The sequence below is a fragment of the Prunus dulcis genome, chromosome 6, assembly GCF_902201215.1.
Source record: "Prunus dulcis chromosome 6, ALMONDv2, whole genome shotgun sequence".
NCBI classification, from domain to species: Eukaryota; Viridiplantae; Streptophyta; class Magnoliopsida; order Rosales; family Rosaceae; genus Prunus; species Prunus dulcis.
The window spans coordinates 1883882-1909137 of record NC_047655.1 but is presented as its reverse complement, the minus strand read 5'-3'; the positions used below and the strand labels follow the sequence as shown (position 1 = coordinate 1909137).

The 25256-nt window shown below is 36.4% G+C and overlaps 4 protein-coding genes and 1 pseudogene across 5 annotated transcripts; 2 read left to right on the top strand and 3 right to left on the bottom strand.

Moving 5' to 3' along the window:
- Positions 1-3718: 3718 nt before the first annotated feature.
- LOC117631232 (oligopeptide transporter 1-like) lies at positions 3719-7232 on the bottom strand. The gene is made up of 7 exons (XM_034364266.1): positions 7031-7232; positions 6187-6632; positions 5993-6090; positions 5328-5900; positions 4953-5220; positions 4648-4830; positions 3719-4539 (listed from the first exon to the last, which is right to left on the bottom strand). The coding sequence occupies exons 1-7, from the start codon at positions 7110-7112 to the stop codon at positions 3922-3924; spliced, it is 2268 nt and encodes a 755-aa protein (XP_034220157.1). The 5' UTR covers positions 7113-7232; the 3' UTR covers positions 3719-3921.
- A 4415-nt stretch (positions 7233-11647) lies between these two features.
- LOC117633279 (oligopeptide transporter 5-like) lies at positions 11648-12646 on the bottom strand. The gene is made up of 2 exons (XM_034367014.1): positions 12608-12646; positions 11648-12268 (listed from the first exon to the last, which is right to left on the bottom strand). The coding sequence occupies exons 1-2, from the start codon at positions 12644-12646 to the stop codon at positions 11648-11650; spliced, it is 660 nt and encodes a 219-aa protein (XP_034222905.1).
- A 76-nt stretch (positions 12647-12722) lies between these two features.
- Positions 12723-13655, top strand: LOC117632524 (annotated as a pseudogene).
- Positions 13656-16957: 3302 nt separating this feature from the next.
- Positions 16958-21545, top strand: LOC117629517 (DNA-directed RNA polymerases I and III subunit RPAC1). 2 transcript variants are annotated; one of them, XR_004586112.1, is made up of 10 exons: positions 16958-17236; positions 17907-18089; positions 18799-18925; positions 19039-19119; positions 19247-19446; positions 19877-19972; positions 20060-20153; positions 20364-20483; positions 21019-21282; positions 21370-21545. XR_004586112.1 is itself a non-coding variant. In XM_034362021.1 (9 exons), the coding sequence occupies exons 1-9, from the start codon at positions 17057-17059 to the stop codon at positions 21120-21122; spliced, it is 1185 nt and encodes a 394-aa protein (XP_034217912.1). In that variant the 5' UTR covers positions 16958-17056; the 3' UTR covers positions 21123-21304. The 2 variants fall into 2 exon arrangements, 1 of the variants encoding a protein (XP_034217912.1); XM_034362021.1 differs by lacking the exon at positions 21370-21545 and having other exon boundaries at positions 21019-21304.
- A 1275-nt stretch (positions 21546-22820) lies between these two features.
- LOC117631469 (pre-rRNA-processing protein TSR2-like) lies at positions 22821-25173 on the bottom strand. Its single transcript, XM_034364634.1, has 4 exons — positions 24690-25173; positions 24020-24108; positions 23496-23609; positions 22821-23233 (listed from the first exon to the last, which is right to left on the bottom strand). Exons 1-4 carry the CDS (start codon positions 24871-24873, stop codon positions 23009-23011), a joined length of 612 nt encoding a protein of 203 aa, XP_034220525.1. The 5' UTR covers positions 24874-25173; the 3' UTR covers positions 22821-23008.
- Between the last annotated feature and the right edge of the window lie 83 nt (positions 25174-25256).

Below are 25256 nucleotides of genomic sequence, written 5' to 3'. Positions count from 1 at the left end.
GAGAGATGCCTTGACAAAAGCGATGGACAACCATAGAAGTGGGGAAAACCTTAGCAGTGAGGGAAATTATTTGTAATTTTTGTTTTATTAATTTCTATGTCATATTAAATTTTATTTAAATGTTTCTTGAAATTATATATGTTGTTAATATTTCTTGTATTTTCAATATTAATATGAATATTTCTTGCAATATTTATATTTTGTTTTGCATTTCTAATAAATTGTTAAAGTTTCTTGCATTTCCATTATTATTTTTTTAATACTTGTTGCATTGCCAATATTTTTTAAAGTTTCTTGTATTGCCATTTTTTTTTTTAACTTGTTGCATTGCCAATATTTTGTAAAGTTTCTTGCATTTCCATTTTTTTTTATTATTATATAGATTATGCAAGCACAAATTTTTTTGGTGTTACTGGGCAAGGCAAAAAATGTTTCAACCATACCCTATGTTGGGAGGTGGTGAAGAATTGTAAGAGATTCCAAATTATTCCAACGGGTCCGACGGTAGTCTTGAACGAGACGCCACTCCATGAGACACCGGCATCGGATTCACCTATGAATTCCCCGATGATTTAAGACTCGCCTATCGAAAAGGAGCCGAGGCCTATTGGGAGGAAGGCGGCGAAGGCGAAGAGAGGGAGTAATTCTACCAAGAATGCATCTAAATTTTTGGAAGAACTTTCAAAGATGCAAGCCATGAGAATTGAAATGGACATGAAACAACAAGAGCACGATACGGCAATTGATGTAGAATATGCAAAAGAAATGGAGTATGTACCCCAAGAAAGGGAGTATGTACGTCAAGAAAAGATTGAAAAAAAGGATCGGGAAACCATGACCATGGATACAAGCCATATGTCCCCTGAAACAAAACAATTTTGGAAGCTAGAACGAAGGGATGTTATGAGACGAAGACTTTTTCGTGACGATGGACCTAGCAACACGGATTGGTTAAATGATCAAAACCATTAAGTTAGTTTGCTTGCCTTTCATTTCATTGTATTTTTTGTTTTGTTTAAAAAATTAGTGGTAATTCATGTATTTTATTTTATGAGTTGTATTGATTTTCTTTTAGTGAATAAAGAAAATATTCAACAAAATTCCTTTTTATTCAAAACATTCCATACATAAAAAGCAAACCACAACCAAATCATAAAAAATACTCAAACCACAACTAAAGCATAAAAAAACAATAAAGCATAACTAAAAATACAACATAAACATAATACATTAAAAAAACATCTTCACTTCACTTCATTCACCTTCATTGCCTTTCACCGCCCACAAATGCTCCATCAAGTCAACTTGACGGTGTTCATGAATATACGACGATTGCATCTCCGTGTAGCGCTCAATCATACGAGGCAAGAAACTACCGCCTCTAACCAACGGATCATGCTGCACTGGTTCTCCATTTGGCCCCATGGATTTTTCATAAATTCATGTTAAGGCCGTGTTCATGGGATCTGGTTCATACACTTCATCAGCATCGTAATCATACTCATCTTCCACAATGATGTTGTGGAGGATGATACAAGTCATCATTATACTCCTAAGCACCTCCTCGTCAAATAGACGCGCCGCACCCCTGATAATAGCCCATCGGGCTTGAAGGATGCCAAAGCACCTCTCCACATCTTTTCTGTACCCCTCTTGATAGGCAGCAAAAAAAATTTCATTCTGGGATAGGGGATGTGGAATTGATTTCACAAATGTTGTCCACCTCGGGTAGATACCATCAGCTAGATAATACTCATTCTGGTATACGGTATTATTGATTTGATATGTGATATTTGGGTCTTCACCTCTCAGAACATCATTGAACACCGGGGATTGACCCAGGACGTTCAAATCGTTTTGAGAGCCGACAACTCCAAAGAAGGCGTGCCAAACCCATGTATCAAAACCAGCAACTGCTTCGAGGATGATGCTTTTCTGCCCTTTTCGATTGCCATAATCCCTTTGCCAAGCAGTTGGATAATTTTTCCATTGCTAGTGCATGCAGTCAATTCTACCAATCATTCTAGGAAATTCACGAGACTCAACTTTTTTTAGAAGTCGTTGCAGGTCACTGAGCGTAGGTCTGCGCAGGTAGTCCCTGGTGTACAGAGTTTCCATTGCATCACAAAATCGCACCAAGCTTTCCAAAATAGTGGACTTCCCCATCCGGGTAATCTCATCCACCTGATCAGCAGATGACCCATATGCCAACATTCTTATCACAGGTGTGAACTTTTGCTCCCCAAATTTCCAGCACAATTTTTATTTTGAACAAAGTATTCATCATAATTACAAATATCATGCATGACTTTATTGAACAAATGAGGTTCCATTCTATATCTCGCTCGAAAATGAACATCAGAGTGCAGAGAATGTGGGATAAAATAATCTTCCAGAAAATTCTTACCCCGAGAATGTCTATGTCTGTCCACATTCGGGGCACGGCTTTCTCGTGAACCGCGGCGGCTCTGGTTTTCTTCCTTCAGCAAAGCAACAGCCATGCTAAGTCGCTCATCTAGTTCTCTCTACGCCCTTTTGCTTGCAGCTCGTCGACGCATTCTTTCTCTCATTTCTCGCTCTTGCCTCTCCAAAACCTCTTGCATGTCTGCCATTGAAAATGGAGAATGAAATCTAAAATCTGAGAAATGGAAATGTAGAGAAGATCTAGTGTGGAAGGTATGAGCTGAGTCTCTGGTTTTATAGAACATTTTAGACAAGTAGATATGACACGTGACGCAATCTTAGAGGGTGAAAATCTTATCTGAAATTTGAAATTCAAATGAAATTTAAAATTTATCTGAAATTAGACATTTTGAATTTATCTGAAATTTGAATTTTGAAATGTATCTGAAATTTGAAACTGAAAATCTTATTCGATATGAATAGTATTGACACGTAGGAACCCAAAAATTTTATCCGAAAATATTATCTAAATTAATTGTTTAAGTAAACAAAGTTGTGAAAAAAACAAAAAAATGAATAGTATTTGTCATGGCAAGCCTAAACTGTTGGAAACACATTTTGCTGGGGACTAGGGCAGCCACTATTCAAGTAAATAGTAACTGTCCTAGGAATCCCCTTACCATGACAAGGGACTAACCGGTGGAAATGCTCTTAGAAAGGTATTGGTGAAATTGATGAGTGGTTTTAGATACTGTGTCAAATGATGACAATCATTGTCTGACTAGGCCCTACTTTTCTGACGAGTCTATGATGCTTTGATATGTCCCTTTGAAAGTTCAAAAGGTTATCATATTCTTGTTTACCTTTCTGCCTCCAGCATATCATATATGGAGAGTGTTTTTGGGGACTCTCAACATAAACATGGTTCAGTTTCTTTAGATTTTAGAAAAAGAAAACATCAGATGTTTAGAAAGTGATGTCACCGTGGGAGTGATTTGATACCAAAACATCAGATTTGCCAGAACAATGCAAAGTTACAACCTTGCACTTTCTCTCAATTTGTCAAGCTGGTTTAAGAGGGCAAGCAAATGACTGATCAGAGGAACCTGATTGACCAACCTTAAGCATACCAGTTATCTCCTCGTACTTTAAGGTTTGAAACTGAAAAGTTTCAAATGTTGTCTTCTTAAGACTTCAGAGAAATTGTATTTCGAGTTATAGATTGCAGAAACAAAATGTCAATTCATTTTTGCATCTGAATTTTATATTTGAATGCCTTAAACTATTAATAAAGAGATAGGTGTATATGCCCAAATAATGGAAGACTAGGAAATAATTATTTAACCACAGAAGACTAAAATCTCAAGTCTGCAAAGCAACTCAAACTAATGAACTATACAGCCTGCCATGAAATGGTGATCATCATCATCATACAACAACACTACAAGAACTGAGCTCTGGTTTTTCACAAAACAAATGAAATGGGAATACAACGTAAGAGTGAGTGCTTGAAGCATGTCACTGAACTGGACAGCCTTTGGCAACTACCCCTGGCGCCGTGGGACATATGGCCAACGGACAGTGGTCACCTTCCAGACCCCACCACTCTGGGCCATTTATATTATTGGATTGAAGGGTGAAATATAGGAGAACTCCCATAAAGGCAAGTCCAGCATCCAAAGCAGCAGATAGGATATAGTTATGCCTAGCCCACCACCCCTTGTGCCTTTTGTAAACATAGAAGCTGAAGAAAATTCCAACTGCAAACCATGTTATGTAATGTACTGCTTTAGCTGGGGGCATATTACTTGTTGATCCAAGTATGATGGGCATGTTTATGAGCCTGATCCATTTTTGGTTGGGAAATTTCTTAGAGAGAAACCAAATGGGAACAGGTGCAAGCAGGCCAATGAGGAAGAACCAGTTCATCTCTGGGTAGACTCCTTTGCTAGTGAACATTCTGAAGGGGCCTATGACCCCCCATATGATTGAGGCATTGTAGAACACATCATCACCAGGACATGTCCATGGACTTCCCTCCGGCAAATTTGACACATCGCAGATGTGGTCAACAGAAGTAAGAAGCCACCAAGCTGTGCCAAAGTACACACTTGAAGCCACTACTGTTCCAACTAACTGAACATACAGAATAGGAAAAGAATAAGATGCTTCATACAAGTGGGGTTATATCAGAAATATGAACAATTTAAAACAAATGCTGCAATTATTAATCGATATCGTTACCTGCGCCACAAACATTGATTTAGGAGGGATCTTCATATAGTGACCTAATTTGAAGTCACCAAGAAATGTGAGTGCTTGTGCCATGCTGATGTATCCATAGGTCTTGAAAGACACATTAGCCAGAGGCCTCCCAGGGTAAATATACCCAATAACTAACTCTGTAATCACATTAAGCCCTGGTTGCTGCACAATGAACACAATTGAATGAGAAAATTGAATCTTCGGACGAAATTTGCAGCAGGTTATGCAGAAAACTGATTGTAAAGTTGCAGAACACTGATCATGGTATCTGAGGATGAACATACCTGGTTCGTTGTGGCTTGAATAATGCCGATGGGTAAGGTGAAAAATAGTGCAATTCCACAAGCCATTAAAACTCCCCACCATGGAAGTTGGAGCTGTTTGCCAAAACCTTCACAAGCAAAGATTGAAAGAGCAACCATTAAAACAAGGATGATGTGAAACCACCATTGGGGCACTGCTTCATAGTTCTTCTTCATTAGCCTTGTGTGGATATCTCCAATCTGATCTTTCACGGCACTAGTCGTCTTCTTCCACATATACCAGATTGATCTGTTCATGTATCACATACAGGAAGGAATAAAACAATGAACAAGCTATTAGCTCTGGAGAAATATTGGCAGAGTTATAAGTTGGAAAGCAATGTCGAAAAGACTTACTTTCCATGGAAGAGTGCAACATGTGAAATAGTAGCTGTTAGAGTGGCAAAGCTCAACCCATAATTGAAGGCAAAGAATGTACTCAGATAGAGTTTACTGTAACTGTTATAGGCGTTCAAATCAATGTTGAAAGTCGTTGCATTCAAAATTCGGGAGATTTCGTAGGTCTTGCCCGTGGAGGCGAAAGTGTGGGAGGTAAAGATTGGGAACTTCTTAGCATCATACGCATTGGACCAATAAGAAATGGGGGTAAGAATGTAGAGAACCAAGACAAAACCAATCAACATGTTTATGATGGCAAATCCAGGTGTGGCTAGAGGGCTGCCTAAGAAGCCAGCAATGGTGGACCAATCCAAGCCAAAGGAGCCAATGCCAAGGCCATTCATTCCAGAGCCAATCTGTTGGGCTGTGATGGATTTTTTCCATATGAAACAAACAATGGAGAAAGCAGATATGGTGGGGAAGAGATAACCAGGAATTATGTAGTAAGCAAAACTGCATATGAAAACTATAAGGAAGAACTGCAGCCTAGTAAGGCCTCCCTTTGGTCTCTTTTCCCTTTCATGCAATGCCCTGCATTTCAAATCATAAATTAATTTGGTCACAACTATAAATACCTAAGGAAATATGATAAAAAACAACTTAAAAAACTTTTGAAGAAATACCTGAAAAGAGAGACCTGAACCAGATTTGAAGGCCACCACATGTAAGGGGAGTCAACAAGGTATTTTCTGAAAATGCCAGCCCATCCATACCCAAGCAACTGAAAATTTCATACAAAAACATGAACTTCCACAACACAAACAATTACCAAGAAAGCAAGAACACACACCAAAGAAACACTTTGCCATAAATTTACCTGAGTGGTTTGTGCTAACAAGAAGGCGGCAGCCGGATGCTGACCCCTTTTGTAGAAAGCCTTAACAATTGTGATAATGTGAACTGCATAAACGCCGCCTGCTCCGGAGTTGGCGAAAATGGTGATCAACACATGTTCCTTCAAATTGAAAGGGCCCGGATTCATTGAAAACGACAATTTTGTAAATGGCACTCGGAATTTTCTTGTTGGCAGGGTTGCAGCCATCAACTTGCCTAGAGGGAGAACAACAATCTGCGCCGAGACTGAAGAAACAGACAGCTGATTCGTGCGGTACCCAAAAAACTTGTTAACGAAGGAAAGAAGTGCGCACGATAAAATCCCAAGAACCCATGTACGAAATGTCAAGGTTGGCTGTGATGGGTCATCAGTGATTGGAACAGTTAGCCTAACTTCCTCAATGGGGCAGTCGTTCACTTCATCATCTCCTGCATAAACCCCATATGAATTCAAGCTTTGCTCAAAACAATAAAAATTTCTGTTCTTCAAAACTTTTTTTGTGTTCTGATTTGTTTTGAGGAAACTAACAGCGCATTTCATTTTTATCATTCCTCATGGCCCTTGACCATCTTTGTCATGAACATATATGGACAAGTGCATATAGATCTTCACATACACAATGCATATACACGTACTATATATGTTTGTATATGCATCATAGTTAGTAAAATATGGAACGGGAAAAATACGAATAAAACATAGAAACACAATTATATATATATATATGTATATATAGTGGACAATACATAATTAATTACATCAATGTTGATAATATAACATAGAAATACAGAATGATAAAACAAGTACTAAAGCTAGGGGGACTAACCAGTTACATCAATGTCTGACTGAAGCCTCCCAGGCAACTTTGCTTCAGGCACTCCATCCTCGAAGACGAAGCCGCTTGTCATTTCTCTCTCTCCCTCCCTCCTTTGACAAAAGAATTTCAAACCCCTCAATGGCTACAAGCATATGGCACTGCTTATATATACAAATGGCAGTTGCTTTTTTTTCTTGGGGGGTTCAGTTTTTTCTGGTGCACAAACTTGTTATGATGACAGACTGTTTTTTTCAAACAAAGCAATGCTGGGTAGTTTCTTTTTCAAGAAACAGGTTGTGTGGCCTGCCCTCTGGACGCTGGTGTGTAATGCGCATTAGTCAAAATATATATAAAACAGAAAATTAAATATATCTAAATTTCAAAATTTCAAAATAACCAAAAATAATTATAAGAACAAAATAGTTGGTTATGTAATTACTGCACGGATTCTAATTCATGTTGTTTGTACTTGTCACTAGGAATCTAGACTTAATTTTGCACAATAAGAGGTTAAGAAAGTAAAAAATGAATCGAGACTGATTTTTGGCCTAAACTACTTGTAACCCAAACAGGGAAACAAGAATCAAAATCCGAGTATTTCACGTGTGAAAAGATTTGAAACTTTTTACCCAAAAAAAGAAAGAAAAAAAATTTGAATGGCTCCAATTTTGGGGGGATGACAGCTAATTCAATTAAAACCACTTGCCTGAAAACATGGAATTATTTTACTATATAAACAAAAAAATGGAAATATGAAAAATATGATTTTTGTTTTCCAGAAAATAATATATGAAAAATATGAAACAGTGTGTTGACAATGAGTGATCTGGACCTCCAATTTTGGGGCGATGACAGCTGTGTGTGAATTAAAATCAGTGGTGGTTGGACAAAATGAATTTATGGGACTAATTGAGAGCTCTTAATAACTTACAAGTCAAGTGATGGTGAAATCATCTAGTCAAGTTTTTGGAAGATGGCACTGGATGGGATGTGAGTTTGTGACTATTCAATCGTGGACGATTCTTGACCATTAGATATGAGAATTGAAGTGGTGTGATAATCCAATTCAATAGCTTCCAAAATTATGTAAAAACAAATGCATTTTTTTCTTTCACAAAGACTATAAAACTCAAAACCTAAATCTGCTACGATGATGCATGCATGGTCACCCACCCCCATCACCATCAACTGCTTTGGCACATGTATATCACAATGCATTAATACATGAGGGGCAAAATGGTCCCATCTCCCTAAACTTTTTCTCATAAAAAAGTCAAATGATGTTGCAGTCATGTAATCAAATCTTTGTGGAAGCTGGCGCTAATGTGGGACATCGCGGCCATTCAAAAGCCAAGGACTTTTTTGTGTGTGGAAAACATGTTTTATTATAACACCATAAGGTTCCGTTTAGTTCGCAGAATGAATTTGAGGGGAAATAATTTTTTATGTTATTTTTCAAAGAATGAGAATGAAAGATTCATTTCTCATGTTTGGTAATGTTGGGAAAGTAGCGCAGAGATTTCACTTTGTTTCCTTTCCCATGTTTGTTTTGAGTAGGAATGGAAAACAAAGTTTGTACCCATATTAAATTAAATAAAAAAAGAATGCATTTAATGATATGTTGTAATTATAAATTGTTCATAGGGACAAAATAGTTATGAAAATTGTGCATTGAATGTTGGCTCATTTTCCCAAATTTTCCCATGATGAGGGAAAACAAAACTCAAGTTAAGAGGAGGGCTTCACTTTCCCCCCTACTTTCCCATGTGCCAGGCAATCATTTCCTATGCCTGGACTTACCAAACATGGGAAATCAATTGAATTCCCATTCTCAAGCCTCAATTCTCATGAACCAAACGAGGTGTAAGAGGATACAACAGAGAGGATGAAAACATCTGAAACCCAATGTGAAAGCCATGAACAAGAGTTTGACCTTAAAAAGATTTGCGACCTGAAACAATCACGAGGAAACAAATAAAAAGAAAAAAGAAGACTCTTGTCCAAAACATTACATGAGGGACAAAAAGGACCCCAGTAATGGAGCAATAGTGGCCTCGTTAAAACATTACCTTAAATCACCACACACCAACCCCCTCTCCCCCTTTCCCCCCTCAAATATAGAGGAAAAAGCAGGACAAAGCTTGCTCATCAACAACAACCAACATGCAAAACTTGGGCAAGTAGACTATGAATAAATGTTGCACAAAGCGGCCCAACAAAGCATAGCCCAGGAACGAGTTGTAAGACCAACTGCAATAGCATCATATCGTAGCCTGTCTTGTAACTGCTCTACTTACAATATTATGTCCTTTGGCATTATCCTTTGCAACAATTAAGTCAAGGAATATGTTCAAGTCAGTTGTTTATTGCTGTATTAATAATTGGCACAAATTAATGTGCTAATCATCCAATTAAAAATACCCACAAGTGCATGACTCTATTGGGGTATAGATTTGTAAGTACGAGGTCGATCCCACGAGGAACTGTCGGCCTAAACAAAGTTCTCGTTTGAGTAAGTAAAGAACACTTATTTAACACGACACAAAGGTAAGATACAAATTGGAAACTAGGAATGAGAAAGAAAAGTAAAAGAAATGAAACAAAACAAGAAACCAAAGATAAATACAATTAGGAATTTCTATCACTCATTTATCACCTTTCTATCACTACGTTATCATCATTGTATCACCTATGTATCACATGTTTATCACCTAGTGAACAGTGCTCGACCGGTCGTTTTTAGGCAGAGTGTGCGCCCTGTTTTCAACTTCGACCTTTGTCCAGTTTTTGACCTATTACTTTCCAACCATTTGTCCAAATTTCATGTTCTTTTTGACAAAAAAAATAATAATTCAAAATGTGGCTTACAATGATGAGAACAATAGGGTTTTCGGAATCCATCCTAAATAATCTTACTTATGTCTATGGACACTCAAGTTATGAACTCTAAATATGTTGATGAAGATGTTCGCAATCAAGATGCATTGATTCTCTCTAATATAAGTAGAGTGCGGGGCTAGTGCTATAATGCTCGTGCTTTCCACATAATCAATCTAGGTATGCTTAGTATTTCGAATTAATTACATGGAAAATCCATTAAGTTCAAAGAGAATATGAACATCACAAGAACCCTAATAGTATGGTGTTTACATTAGACATTCAAGAAACCAATTCACATGGATGATCAAGAAACCAATTCACATGGATGATTCTTACTTCATCCATTTGTTGCTTAGGAAAACATAAGGGTACATATAATCCCAACAATCCCAAGAAGCATGTTTTCAAAGGTGATCAATCAAAGAAAAACATACATCAAGGATATATTATTTTGGTGAATGGGAATTCATCAACAACATCTAGAAATTCATAAACTCAAGCATCAAAACAATAGAGTAATCATGTTTTAGGGCTTCAACCTAAGCCCTGGCTATGGAGTTTAGTTCCTCATGTTCATAGTAATTACAACTAGAAAGAGTTTACAGATTTTGTGAAGGTGATGGAAGCTCAAGGTCTTCAATGGTGGAAATCTTCTTCTCATTCTTGCTTGGCTCTTCTTTTGCTCTCCTCCAGCTTTGTTCTCTAAAAATGTCGAATCCCTCTTCAATGGGCTTATGCCCTTTCCTTTTTGCTCCTTCTCTCTCTTGCCAACTCATTCTTCAATATTAAACTCCACCTTTTACCCAAAGTCATTGGCACATGCTCCACTTGTCTCCATTTTCATCATTTCATTTTGGTTCTAATACATAAAGAGAGATTCTAATCTATTACCAATCTGAAATTAAATCTCTACAATGTCACCAAGAGGTGTGGTAACAATTAGAAGGGAGATGACACCAAGTAAGGGTAAAAGTTGACCCAAAACAGACTTCCAGAGTTAGGTCCAATGTTGGATTGGTTGGCTGAGCTGTACTTTCTCAATGAAGCTCAAATTCGGATATGTTGTAGTCAACATCCATTGGAACAAGTTTCATGAAGATCTTCCCGGCATCTGAGCAAAATAACACGCTGATCCAAGGCCAAGAAGTTGACCTACGAAAATGAGCAAAAACAGATTTTATATTCAATAATGCATTTTTAGCTCACTTTCATTCTAACCAAGTTAAAATTCTATAAAAACACAAAAGGGAAGTAAAATGCTATTAAATGTCAAGAACCAACTTAAAATATTATGTGAATGACATGATAAATCATGTATAAAAATGAACCCGCGGATGTTGATGATTTTTGATTGTGGATGCATGTAGATCACAATGCAAGCCATTAAAACTGGTCAATGGATGACTGAAACCTCTCCGACAAGAGTTGGCTTGAGAGACCCCATCCTCCAAGTACCCTGTAATCTTCCTCTCTAGCTCCTTAGACTAAGAATATTAGCTGCACTATGTATAAATGCCTTGGTGGCTTGATATGTGATAATGTTATTTCTTAAAGATTATATGCCACTTATTTTAGTATTAAAGCATGTTTTCCATTGACCAGTTTCAAATTATGCAAAGTACTAAGTAACTTATTTAATTTGCAGAAGACTAAAATCTGAGTCTGCAGCTTCAAGGTAATACAAACTAATTAATCCACTGTACAGCTTCATATGATTTGCACAAGCACATGTGAATTACATTAATCTCAGAGAACTGAACAGCCTTTGGCAACTATACCCGGTGCCGTGGGACACGTTGCGTGCGGGCAATGGTCATCAGCTAACAGGCCCCACCAGTTTGGACCCGTGATATCCTTGGATTGGAGGGTGAAATATAGCAGAACTGCTGTGAAGGCCACACCAGCATCCAAAGCAGCAGAGAGGATATAGTTGTGCCTAGCCCACCACCCCTTGTACTTTCTATACACATAAAAGTTGAGGAAAATCCAAACTGCAAGCCATGTCAAATAGTTCACAGCCCTAGCAGGACGCATGGAACCTGTGGCTCCAAGTATAATGGGCATGTTTATGAGCTCGATCCACCTTTGGTTGGGAAATTGTTTAGAGAGCAGCCAAACAGGAACAGGTGCCAATAAGCCAATGAGGAAGAACCAGTTGAGCTCTGGGTAGACTCCTTTGTCAGTGAACATTCTGAGGGGGCCAATGACCCCCCAAATGATTGATGCATTGTAGAACACATCATCACCAGGACACGTCCATGGACTTCCCTCTGGCAGCTTTGATGGATCACAGATGTGCTCAATGGTTGTGAGAAGCCACCAAGATGCGCCGAAGTAGACATTTGAAGCAACTATTGTTCCAACTAACTGAAGATCATTGCAAACAAAAAACAAAAAACAAGGAGGGGGAATAGAAATGACTGGATAATTTCAAAGAAAATCCTAATTAGATAAGGACTCGTTAACAATAAATATACATTAATTTGGTAATTGTGTTTATATAATCGATAGTCTAAACTATTGTAAATTGAAAATGGAGATTCAAATTTGGGTGCAAGAAGACGAGTTTGCTACCCTAACCAACTGACCTAATCTATTCCATACAACGGAAAAAACAAAAAAAAAAACAAAAAACAAAAAACAAAAAAACAAAAAACTTGACCCTCGATAATTGGTTTACAATAATGATAATAAATGAATATGTACCATTGTCATTACAAAGTCTACCAAACCATGCAGGTGCATGTATGTGGAAATTACAATCAGTAGGAGCTAATAATGTTGTAGGACGAAGCTGGCTCCTATAAAATAAGTAGATAATATATGCCTTGACACAACACAGCATAGTGATCGATAAGTTCTACTTTCATAGATTTCATAGAGTTTTCCATCCCAAAAAGCTTAAAAGCTTCATTTCATACCCTTCTCTCCAACATGAAGGTAAGCCTCTAAAACTTTACGCGTCCACTTCATACTTAAATTCTCTGGATTTTATTGTACATAGTCACATACTTTCCTTTTTTATGCAAGTGAAATTGAATATATAAGATGATCATTGTTCGCACATACTTTTGTACAAATTTTTATGTGCAGCAAAAGATAGTATTGAGTGTGCCAATGCACTGTGACAAATGCCGAACCAAGGCCTTGAAGATTGCTGCAGCTGCGCACGGTACGCATCGATCAATCGATACATACAGATCAATTTATCAAAAAAAAGAAAGAAAAGAAATTCAAGTATTTCATCACTAATAATTAGGTCAGTTAATAAGTATTAATTGATGATTACATATAAAGCAGGTGTGAGCAAAGTGTCGATCGAAGCAGACAAAGGTCATATGGAGGTGATTGGAGATGGGGTTGACTCTGTTTGCTTGACCAGTTTGTTAAGGAAGAAGCTTGGCTTCGCCACCATTGTCAAAGTTGAAGAAGTGAAAGAAGCTAAAGCTGACAAGAAAGAGGAAAAGCCAACCGGTCCTCCAGGCTGTGTTCACTATTGTCCTCCAATGTACTATGTACTGGCTCATGAATATCCAGAACCAGTCCAATGCTCTGTCATGTGAACCCTTTTCACAGCAATTACTCTATTTAGCTTGAAGATCGATATATCGATATCTTAGATCGATCACAACCAAGGTCTAAAATATCGATGATATCGGAAATATCGGTAGTCCAAAAATATGGAAATTTCATTGGAAATATCAGGATATTATTGATATCAATAAAAATTGAATAAAACCCACGGAAATTGTAAGAAAAACTTGGAAATTTTTATTGAAACTTTGGAGAATGTTTATTTAGTCAATTATCTCTTAGTTTATCACAAAAAATTAGAAGGAAATGCATTGCATGATGGATTTAACTGATTTAAGTTGATTATACACCGAGATGGCAAACACTGTGAGTGTAGAAAATATGTAGTCATTAATGAAAAAAGATTAAACACACCATAATCATTTATATATATAATGATTTACTACAATATTTTACACTTCATAAATTGCATGGTAAGATACATGAGTGACTTAGTACCACATACAGCTCCTATGAGGTTTAAATTTTTCACTATCTTCATCATCTCTATGTGTAGAGTAAGTGTATTGTGAAGAGTAGTCATCAAATGATAAATCCCCAAAATAATTTTGTATATAATTGTTAACATGCCACCCATATAAATATAAACATTTTAGCATATTATCACAAAAACATAAGTGATATGGTGATTAAGGTGTCGGATGAGTAAAATGGGAGGGGTTTAAATCCCCTTTGTGTTTTTTTTTTCTCTCCCTTTTTCCCTCTTTTTTTTTCCCTTTACATCGATATTTTTGATTTTTACAATATTACACCGATATTTTGACAAAATATTGTTAAAGTGTGAGCGAAATTATCGACATCAATATTTTCCGATATTATCGTTGATATTGTCGATATTTATACGATATGTATATGGATATGTTCCGAAATATCCGTGATTCGAAAAAACCGAAATATCCTCGATATTTCGTCGATATTATCGATATTTCAAACTATGATCACAACCAAACTAGGGTTTATAATTTTGATTTCTTTTTCTTCATAAATATATGTGGACTATTAGAATAATATATTGTAATTGATATGTTATTACTGTAATATGTTAATTATAGCCATACATAGAGTAGTTTACTTGATATAGGTAGACAAATCCAAATCAATCCCTGGGATTGAGGATCACGCTACGACAAAACCTTTCATCCAAACATTATTCTTTACATGGACTGCCTAGGTTTTCCGCTTCTTCACGCTTAGCCTAGGTTTATGATTATACAATAAACAATGGCAAAAGGCAAATAAAAATAAGCATGCTTGCTTTGTGATACTTGAGCTTAATTATCTATTTATCTATATACTAGCCTCTCTACATGTGCTTCCGTGTCTGGGAGAGGCTTTTTTTTAAAAAAAAATTAAAATTTATTTTAGAATTAAAAAAGATAATGGGTAGTTGTGTTTTATAAAAATAGAATCCATTATCTGATTTTTCTTTTAATTTTAATTTTTTGAATATGAAAAATTGTGCATTTAACATATTATCCTAATTTAATTAATAATTTCAATTCTTAATGTTTGCATTAACCAATGACCTTTTTTTGGTATTTTGAATGTTTTACCATTCTCTGCTTTTTGCTTTGTATATATAGATATATAGAGCAAACACAGTGAAAAGTACTACTCTTACCACATTGGAGGAAAAGACAATGAAGAGTAAAGCTACTTTTAATTGATATGGATGTCCACCTCATCTGCCACATAAGGTCGTATGGAAATGTGTATACAAATATGGTAAAAGTAGCATTATTCAATTGTGAAACATTCAAAATACCAGAAAATACCATGTTTAAATGCAAACATTAAAAATTAAAATAATATGATCAATTTATATTTTTTTATTAAAATTATGGAACATAACTAACTACCCATTTTATTTTTTCCTAATTCTAAATTTTTAAAAATAAAAAAATAAAAAAAATAAAAAATTCAATTGTCACACGCATGAGCATGTGCCAAGGGGGCTAATATATATCTGTGCCTGTAGGACATTTACACAACCGTCTATTTAGCTACACCAACTTATTCTATTAATTGATGCATAAACTTTATTTTATTAATAAATACATAAATGTCAATAAAGGAGGCTAGTCCTCCAAGCGCTAATGGGTGGGGTTGGGTGGGTCATTAGAGATGCTTAAGACTGGCTGGTGCAGGCAGGGGGTGTAGGGGGATTATATGGCAGCTTGGACTTAATGATGGAGGCTGAGGCTATAATAAGAGAAGCTTTGCTTGCTTGCATCAAGTGTCGATTGTTGTGTGTGGAAGTTGAATCTGACTTGGTGCAAATGATCCAGATGCTCAGAAGTGAACGTTACTAGATGTTGCCGTGGAAACTATTATTTTTTATATTAAGATGCTTGTTGGTAAGCTTCAACAGGTCATTTTTACAGCTACCCCTCGTCAGTATAATAAGGCAGCATGAGGTTGTGGTCTTTGTGTCTAGAGAAGGAGGTAACCACATCTCGGACCAAGTGTGGCCCAAATGGATTTTTGATATTTGGGTTAGTAATGTAAACATTTCTATTCGTCTTTGTAGGGATTTTTTTTCTTCATGTAGCTATAAATGGGCTGGGCTGTCGTAAAGAGCAAAATGACTGAAATTTTCCCCTTGGGCCCACTTAGGCTTGTACCGTGGTTGGGCGTAAAACAATAATTTCCTGATTGGCGTGGCATGTTGCTTGGCACGCTCTAATTTTATTGTCCTTAGAGAGGGACACAGTGCTTATTTTAGCATGGACTTGTATTTTATAACCTTACTCCAGTTCCTGACATGACAAATTATTTATTTAGCATGGCACGTGGGCTGTGACTTGTATATGACGGGCCTTCATGTACTATGATATGTGACTTTTCTTAATAAATTATTGTGTTTGGGATGGAAATTTATTTGAGCCCAACAATGGACTTTTTTGAGCCTCAACAATCTTTAATAAAACTCTCTTCGTTGGGAAGAGAAAAAAAAAGTCGGATATTTTCTTTTCAAAATATATCATTCTCTTCTATACTATAACCTCATGTGAATGTTCTCAACTACTTAAACTACAAGCCTCATACAATACAATACAATGAGTGTTTTGAGTTAAGCATTCATAACATAAATTAACATTGTAGAATATGTAGCAACCACCAAGAGTGAGCATTTGGAAAAGAGAGAATTACAAGTTTAGTTTTTTTTTTTTTTTTCCTTTTGTTGGACAAAATTAAACACAAACCCAAAAAAAAAGGGAATTCCAGCAGTATAGTTGGTGCAAAACTAATACCAAAATATGTATACATAGCCGAGAGACTCAAGCCATTACATACTATTTGGTAAATCTTCGACGTGAAACACTTTATTCGTGTGAATTCTAATGGGCCTAGTTGTACCCAAATTCCAATTTCCGATTAATAATCGGAGGCCCATCGGCCTCTTCTCGTCCGTAAAACCCTGAACCCAAATTTTGCCACTCTCTTCCACTAAACCCCCAAAACCCTAACTTTAATATCAAGAACAGAGAGAGAGAGAGAGAGAGAGAGAGAGAGATTGGCGGTGACGAAGACGACTGCTGAAGAAGTGAAAGAAGAACCATGTCGTCCGATAACGAAGGTACAACGTCGAGTTCAGAGTCTGAAGGAGCAGACTCTGTAAAAGAGAACGCTACATTGGAATTTATAGAGAATCTCTCAGATGTGCCGATGGGGCGACTACCTTCAAACATTGAATTCCAGAGGACGCGCGTCGATTGCAAGGCTGATGCTCCCATTCATGTACAGTTTTTCTACCCCTTTTTTCACTTTTCACCTTATTTTCATTCTTTTTTTGTTTTTGGAATTCGTTTATAGTCTTGAGAAAAACTGTTTATTTTTTTGGTTGGTTGGGTTGATTGATGCTCATGTTTGTTTTTTGCTTTTTCAAAATTTAAAGATATCCATTATTGGCTTATGGCTGCTTTTGTGTTCTATTAGGTGCTTTTGGGTTCTCTTAGGTTTTTTTAACCGCTGAGTCAAAATTTGGGTTCTGTGGTTGGTTAGTTTTGTTGATGGTCATGCTTAGTTGCTAAGGAAAGGTAGGAAAGTCAAGTTTTTTTTTTTTGGTCCTTTGGAGTTGTTATCTAATTGAGTTACCAGAAAACATAAGCTCGATTCATGTTTATGCATAGATGTGTTGCATGTATTTGTTGCTGGGTACTATTATTCATGCTTCAAAGTGTAAATTTTAAAATGAATAAAATCTAGTTTTGCGGATTAAGGTTTTTTTGTTCGGAAAAATTACGTAGAAATGGAGAACCAAAGACAGAAATTTGCCTAAGTGGCATAGCCCTGCATACAGCAATATTAGTTATCACTCTCTTTCATTTTTCTCAATATTTAGGAAATGCATTCATGCAGTTTCATCTCTTCGTATATTTCTTACATGTCTTAAATTTGGTGTTTGCAGACTGATACCTTTCAGTATTCTGGTGCTTATTCATCAATGAGAGTTGAAAATAGTTTTTTGGATAACTTCTGTGACAACTTTAGAGTTGAAGTTATTCGTCTTACAGAGGATGAAATGGAGTTTGATATGATCGGCATTGATCCAGCACTTGCCAATGCATTCCGGAGAATCCTCATATCTGAGGTTTGAAATATTAAAATTCATGAATACTTGAGTATGGGTGATAAAAATATACTTGCAATGATTAATATTTATTGGAGTTCATATACTAGTTCTATTAAAATATACCTTCTTCATGGCTTAAGTATCGTCTTCTAGTTATATGGAGTTCTTATGTACTTGCATTCTCACGCTCTGTGACTTAGTGATCATTGTTTAAGTATCATCATGCATTGGATATCAAGTAAAAGGAATTTGTCTCCATACTTCAGCTTTTTTGTAGTCAACCTTTTGGTTGAGTGACTGCATGGTTAATTTCTCAGGTTTAACAAGTTGATGTAACTGTTTCCAGGGGAAAAAATTATGTCAATGAGGTCCTTCTATTGTCATGAGTTAATCTTCTGAAATATATATCTATAAATACACACACACACACACACACACACACACATATATATAATCATGTTTCTTTGTTAGACTGTCATTCTCTGCACTCATCTCTTCATTTCACTGACTAATCATTTTAGTTGTGAAAGAAATTTATAAATCGTATGCTATTCATTTCTTTCCCTTTCTAATATATATACACCATTTTGACCATAGATGGAAGTTTTGTATCTGCTTCCCTTAGTTTGTGCTATCTCTTGGATCATGTGTTTATGGGAATCGCTATTCAGTTGGCAGTTTTGCTTATCAATGATGATCCCAAACTTTTTTCACTACACAAGTGTAGGTTCCCACAATGGCTATTGAAAAAGTCCTTATTGCAAACAACACATCAGTAATCCAAGATGAAGTACTTGCCCACAGGTTGGGTCTCATTCCGATCAAAGCCGACCCTAGATTATTTGAATATGCAGGTACTATGGTTTGGTATTTGCATTTTTATTATATAATTTAGGTTTCTCTTTGTTTATTTCCTCCACAGCTTTGAGTTATTGAGTTTTTTCCTGTGGCATATTTTACTTTTTAGAAAATAATACGGCAAGTGAAAAGAACACCATTGTTTTTAAGCTCCATGTTCGCTGTGAACGAAGTGGGCAACGTCTTTCAGGTATTATTTTCTTGTGATTTTTTAGTTGTTGTGAAGAATATCAACAAGTTTAAAACCTCTCTTTCTACAAAACTATTGGAAGGAATTTTTTTTTCTTGTGATGATGATTTTACAACATTTTATGCAGTAAAGTCAAAAGAATTGATATGGTTGCCAAATGGGAGTGAGTTTCCTTTGGAATCACAAGATTCAAAGACAGGTTCATCCTCAAAACCAAAAACATATACATCATTTACTTGCAGCCAGGAATCCTTGCCAGAATTTTCCAGCAATCCAATCGCCCCCGCGCTTGGAGATATTCTTATTGCTAGACTGGGCCCTGGTCAGGTAAACCTTTTATTTGTTTTGTATAATTCTGGTCATTCCTAAAAAATCACAGTGTTACACTTTTGTCTTTGCAGTGTAAGCAGAGTCTCAGATATTGATAGCTGGATCAACTGACTCCAAATATTATTTCAATAAAATGTAACTGTAAATTATTCAGAAATAATATATCTTGGTTTACACTTCTCATATCACTTGCTATTTTCAAGTAAATGGTGTTTGGTTAATAACTTATTGCTGGAGATTCACCAGGAAGATAATAAGATGGAGTTGTTTCTTAGTCCTTAGCATAAGTGGAGATTGCTAGTCTAGTATTTTGCATTATTGCCAACTAATATCTTATCAATTTCCGTAGTTATTCTTTATAGTTGTCAGTAATGCTTACTGTTCTTTTGCATTTGTTTTAAATGACATTAAGTTTACCACTTCTTAGGAAATTGAACTGGAAGCACATGCTGTTAAGGGCATTGGTAAAACACATTCAAAATGGTCCCCAGTTACCCCTGTTTGGTATAAGATGCTTCCTGAGGTAAGGGGATGTTGTTTTGAGTGATTGCTTCTAACACCCTGAAGATTATTTAGAAGTAATCCGAATTTTTTATTTATTTCTTGTTAGATTGTACTATTGGAAGATATTGAAGATCAGCAGGCTGAGAAACTTGTGGCAATATGCCCAGTTAAAGTATTTGATATTGAAGATATTGGCAAAGGTATAGGATTTTTCTTTAATGGCATTTATTCTCCCTCTGCTTTAGATACTAGACTGACAACAAAGAATTAGTTTTAAAAGGATGCAATGCTGTAGGTTTGTCCCAATATATGAGTTTCAAAAACTATTGTTATATTTGCACTTGCACAAATTGTTTCCCTTGTTTGTCATTTTCTGGAGTGGCTTGATTGATGATTTGACTGGTTAGCAGGTAAAAAGAGGGCTACTGTAGCCAGACCACGAGCTTGCACATTGTGCAGGGAATGCATCAGAGAAGGGAAGGGATGGGAGAATGCAATATCGTTACGGCGTAAGAAGGATCATTTCATTTGTAAGTAATTTCCTCTGTAATCAAAGTTGGAATTATGAATTTCTTCTAGTTTCTCGTTATTGTAAGTGTCCCAGAAATGGAGCTTTAGTCCTCATCACAAATGTATGAAATTTCTGTTTCAATTCTTTTATTTGTAAAAATCACTTGCTCAGGAGTCAAAACATAGAAACTAGACTGCCTGAATTTGTTTTTTTTCCAGTTAAGCTGGTCTCCGAGACTTGAGATATCTGATGGTCAATACCACATTAATTAGATAATTCTGTGCATTAGACTAAAATGGGATAGGTTACCCCCACTGGCTTATATATGAGTTGGATATTACCTACACCTGGTGGTGTACGAGCCTCTAGAAGTTGGAATTTTGGATCATTGTCAGTTACGACCTTACGGTGTCTTCTTCATTATCAATGGTTGATGATATAATTGGAGTCTCGTGTAGAGTTTATATAGGAAAAGTATGTTTCAATACAGCATTATTTGTTTGTATGAATGTTTTCAAGAGTTCTAACTTTTTTTCTCTCACACATGCACACAGTTATTATTGAATCAAGTGGGGTATTTCCTCCCGAAGTGTTAGTTACTGAAGCTGTGAAGATATTGGAAGAGAAGTGCGATCGTGTTATTTCCGATCTTTCTTGATGCTCTGTTGTTGTTTTCTTTTCTTTTTTTTTTTGTAGAAAGGAAATTAAGCAAAAGAGAACAGTATAACACCCGATTAATTATACGATGTATGTTTATTGAGAGATCGTGAGTCCGCATCCCAATATGAGATGCAAAATTGATAATTTTGAGTAAGATGGTCAGTATTATTTTTATTTTTATTTTTATTTTTTTTTTCAATCTTCTCTGTTGAGTTGATTCCAGGTGTGGTTGCTTTTTTTGTTAGAAAAAAAAGAATGAATTTACCAACTTTGGAAGGACATGGTGCAATGCAACAGCAGGGCTGCACTGCTAGCCTAGCCCTCATGAATCATACGAGGTCTGTTAGTCATCGTATGCTAGCACATATGTTCTTAATAGTGTTCCGTTAAACGGGGAAATCAATAGAGAAAATTACACTAATCTACCTGGTTTTATAGCCTTGTAATTTTTTTGAAACTGCTGAAAAAGAAATTGAGCCGATTTTTTTAACGCAATTATAATTTATTCAGATTATTTTCTCTTTGAAGGAGGCTTGAGAATACTATCGAGCAGATATCCTAAGAGTGGCTCCAGCGGAGAGTCCAGCACGAGGCTAAGGGAGGGGAAAAAAAAAAAAGGTGTTCTAGCGTGCAGCCCAGGCCCGAGTTCGAGGTGGGACCCAGCAACCTGGGCTGCCCGAGCTCCAGCCCTCGTTTTGGTGCTGACGTCATCGTTACAGTGCGCTACAGTGCTGCTACAGTGTCTGACGCTACAGTACCACTAAAAGTCCACGTGTCGCACTCTGGGCTCTCCGATCAGATTTTTTTCTCCAATCCAACGGCATCCAATTTTTGTACAATAAAAAAATGAAAAAAATTGAATTTTTTTTAAAAAAAATACCAAAAAAATACTCTCTTTTTTTTTTCTATAAATACCAAAATTTTATCCGATTGAGATATGAATTTTATAATAAATATTGATATGTACGAACTCAAAAATATTATCCAAAAATATTATCTAGATTAATTATTTTTATTAAAAAATTTGTGAAAAAAATAAAAAAATGAATAGTAATTGCCCTTAGCCATGGCAATGGGTGGAAACACAAAATACTATTTGCAAGGGCAGCCACTATTCACGTGAATAGTGGCTGCCCTAGCTCCACCCTTGCCATAGCTAAGGGCAAATGGGTGGAGTTGCTCTAATGGGATAGGTTACCCCCACTGGCTTTATGTATGACCCCAAAAAAAAAAAAAAAACATGCTTTCTGAAGTTAGTGAAAAGGATGATTATAGCAATAAGTGAGCTACTGTGTACATGTCTGAGAAAGAGGTGAACCATCAAATTTATTTGATGGGTATGTTTTGTAAAACATTCCCAGACAGTTTCCTGTTTGGAGAGCACGATTAGCTGCCATTTTGTTCCATCTTCCAACTGTTTGCATTAATGACATGTTTCTTTGCTCTTCACTTTTTTACTAAGCACACTAAAACACAAAATTTCAATGACCAAAGCCTTTTCAATTATGGATGTTTTTTTTGAGTGAAGTTCAAACTTCTACACTTCCTTCACTCCCACCACACCATCATCTGTGCAATAGAGAAACGCAGCCACGAGCGACAGTGATACATTATCAAATCATAAAATGTCTGCATTCCCATGCTTTCTTTTCTTGCCTTGGGGGAGAGATTTCCATATTAGTGCTATGCTCGAATATTGAAAATGCAGCTACCCTTTTCTTGTAATATTAATCGGTTTTTTTCTTTTCTCATTTGGGTGAGTTAACTTCAAACTCTGTCAAAGAACTTAGCAAAACATGGTATACATATACTATTCCATTTGAGAGGGGATAAAAAATGACAAATGTTGAGGTAAGGGGGAATTGCATATACCTAGGGTTCAACCTAATTCCTTCTACCCTTATGTCGTCTTGGTCCAACTACTTCCCATCCATCTTCTGCTTCGGCAGCCAGCTTGGGTTTTGGCTCACTGTCTGACATGCTTACAACATTTACATTTGAATGAGACTCCGGTGTGTCCACCATCATCATGTTTGAGGAATCATCATTTCCCATGCAATGATCTCTATCATCATTTTCTTCATCGCTATCGTCGTCATCATTTGCAACCTGGCATGAGTAACAAACAGAATGAAGAGATAGCAGTAAGGCATATCATTTCAACTTATCATCCTCCCTCCGCCACTCATGGCTTTAAAGAACCCATATGAGCAAAAAAGGTTCTCCACCATTCTTACGCAGTCAAAAAGATCTCTCACGAGAACATCCACAAGGATTTCTTTTCAACACATGACAGAAGTGTTAACAGGGCATACGAGAAACTTATGTTAACAATTAGTAAAAACTTTTAAGGTTGAGGGATTGAATTTACCTCTCTAACATGAGGAACAGCAACTCTTCGATGATTGGCTTCCCTTAGGCTTTCAATAGACTTGAAATTACAGTCTAAACATTCTTCATGCATAATCATTAACTTTTCAGCAACCTGTGTAAATCCAAAGAAAAAATACGCAAACATCATAAAGATAGAAGCCATAAGTAAAAACTGCACCCGTAATATCAACTAGTTCATAAAAACAATAATGAACACATGAAATGATCCATGAATAGTCTATCTAATGAAACATGTGAGCAGTGTCTCTAATGACTGGAGATGCGGCTGAGAATCAGCTGCCAACTGAAATGTACTTGATGCTAAAAGATCTTATTTCTAAAAGTCAAATAGTCGGCCAGGTGGTCCGGGACACACACATCACAAACATTTGTAATGGTTGCCCACTTTGAGTCACACAATCTATGGAGCAAGCAATAAATTTTGAGTTTCCCACCACAAGCATAGCATATTAAGTCTCTCGTATAATCTATCAAGATATTATTAAGTGCTGAAATGCTTACCTCCTCAATGCTGCCATCCTCTGTCATAGTGTTGAGAGAAAGCATAGCTTCATTCAGCACATCTTCTAAATCATCTATGTAAAGAGGCTCTGAGGAGAACGAACACACAGTTAGGAGAAAACCCACAGATGCAAAATTCACAACATTAGTTAATGATTTTGCTCGGTTAGAACAACAGATATTCTCATTTTAACATCAAAGAAAATTAACAGTTCCGTTTATAATTTCCATATTGGAAAACTGCTACCAATTTTACTGAGTATAATCGTATCATGTTCCTAGTAATAATAGACCACCACATTTCCACACAGAAACAGTCCAAAAATAGGAGCTTTTCTCTGAGAGAAAGCAAACCTCACCAAATTAAATTAAAAACACTCAAAACTATAAGCAAAAAGAAGAACCAGCATAAAATTGGCAATTATGGTAATAAAGGTTCTTACTTTCGCAGATAAATTCCCAATAGAATCCTAATTCCATTCTCAGAAGCACAAGCATCACAAAATTCATTATACTGAAAGACCTCGATTAAATTCTAACAAATTTTAAAATACAAATTTTGGGATAAGAATCCCCTAAAAAAGAAGCAGCATATCAAATTTCAAGCTCTTTTTCCAGAAAAACGAATATTTTGATGAGTCGAAGGAGTGGAGCTGAGTGAATTAAGTACCTTTGGAGTGATTGAACCAGAAGAAGATATCGATGATGAGTTGCTCCGCTTTCCGGCCCGAGTCACGGCCACCCCACTCGTTCTCAACGGCCAATTGGAGCGCTGACCACCGAGACAGAACCAATCCTATACCTTCCTGGAGTATGGACCCAGCCTCTGCCGATAGCTTTCTCTCAGCCTCCATTTTCAGCCTGTGTGTGGTAAAACCCTAACCCTAACCCTAAAAACGTACAAATGTGAGGTTTATAAAGAAGGGGTCTGTTTGTTTTGCTGGAATGTTATACTCTTCACTCGGATTTAGTGGTTCTGACTCTAGTTTTGAAAATGGGTGGAGGATGAGAGATTTTTCAATAAGTATTTTATGTTAATAATTAGTTATATGTTTTTAATTTTGGGTGTTGGATTGTATTTATTAAATGTGTTGGTAGCTTTTTAGACGCAATCCAACGTTTGGGATTAGAAGTATATAACCAATCCTTAACTTAAATATTTATTAAAAAATGCCTTGGTGAAAGAGATAGGAGGAGCGGTCATTTTAAATCGGCTTTTATTGTTTGATAAATTTAA

Excerpts from the sequence above, each read along its gene's own strand:
- LOC117633279 (XM_034367014.1), bottom strand. The coding sequence starts at position 12,646 with ATGCACCTGCATGGTTTGGTAGACTTTGTAATGACAATG. Across the intron at positions 12,269-12,607 it reads TAGACTTTGTAATGACAATG|TTAGTTGGAACAATAGTTGC; the intron begins GTACATATTCAT and ends AATGATCTTCAG.
- LOC117631469 (XM_034364634.1), bottom strand. The coding sequence starts at position 24,873 with ATGGAGGCTGAGAGAAAGCTATCGGCAGAGGCTGGGTCCATACTCCAG. Across the intron at positions 24,109-24,689 it reads CTGGTTCAATCACTCCAAAG|AGCCTCTTTACATAGATGAT; the intron begins GTACTTAATTCA and ends CGTTCTCCTCAG. Across the intron at positions 23,234-23,495 it reads CTGTTCCTCATGTTAGAGAG|GTTGCAAATGATGACGACGA; the intron begins GTAAATTCAATC and ends TACTCATGCCAG.
- LOC117629517 (XM_034362021.1), top strand. The coding sequence starts at position 17,057 with ATGTCGTCCGATAACGAAGGTACAACGTCGAGTTCAGAGTCTGAAGGA. Across the intron at positions 19,973-20,059 it reads GGTATAAGATGCTTCCTGAG|ATTGTACTATTGGAAGATAT; the intron begins GTAAGGGGATGT and ends ATTTCTTGTTAG. Across the intron at positions 20,154-20,363 it reads TATTGAAGATATTGGCAAAG|GTAAAAAGAGGGCTACTGTA; the intron begins GTATAGGATTTT and ends ACTGGTTAGCAG.
- LOC117631232 (XM_034364266.1), bottom strand. The coding sequence starts at position 7,112 with ATGACAAGCGGCTTCGTCTTCGAGGATGGAGTGCCTGAAGCAAAGTTG. Across the intron at positions 6,633-7,030 it reads GTCAGACATTGATGTAACTG|GAGATGATGAAGTGAACGAC; the intron begins GTTAGTCCCCCT and ends GGGTTTATGCAG. Across the intron at positions 4,831-4,952 it reads TTCAAGCCACAACGAACCAG|CAACCAGGGCTTAATGTGAT; the intron begins GTATGTTCATCC and ends TTCATTGTGCAG.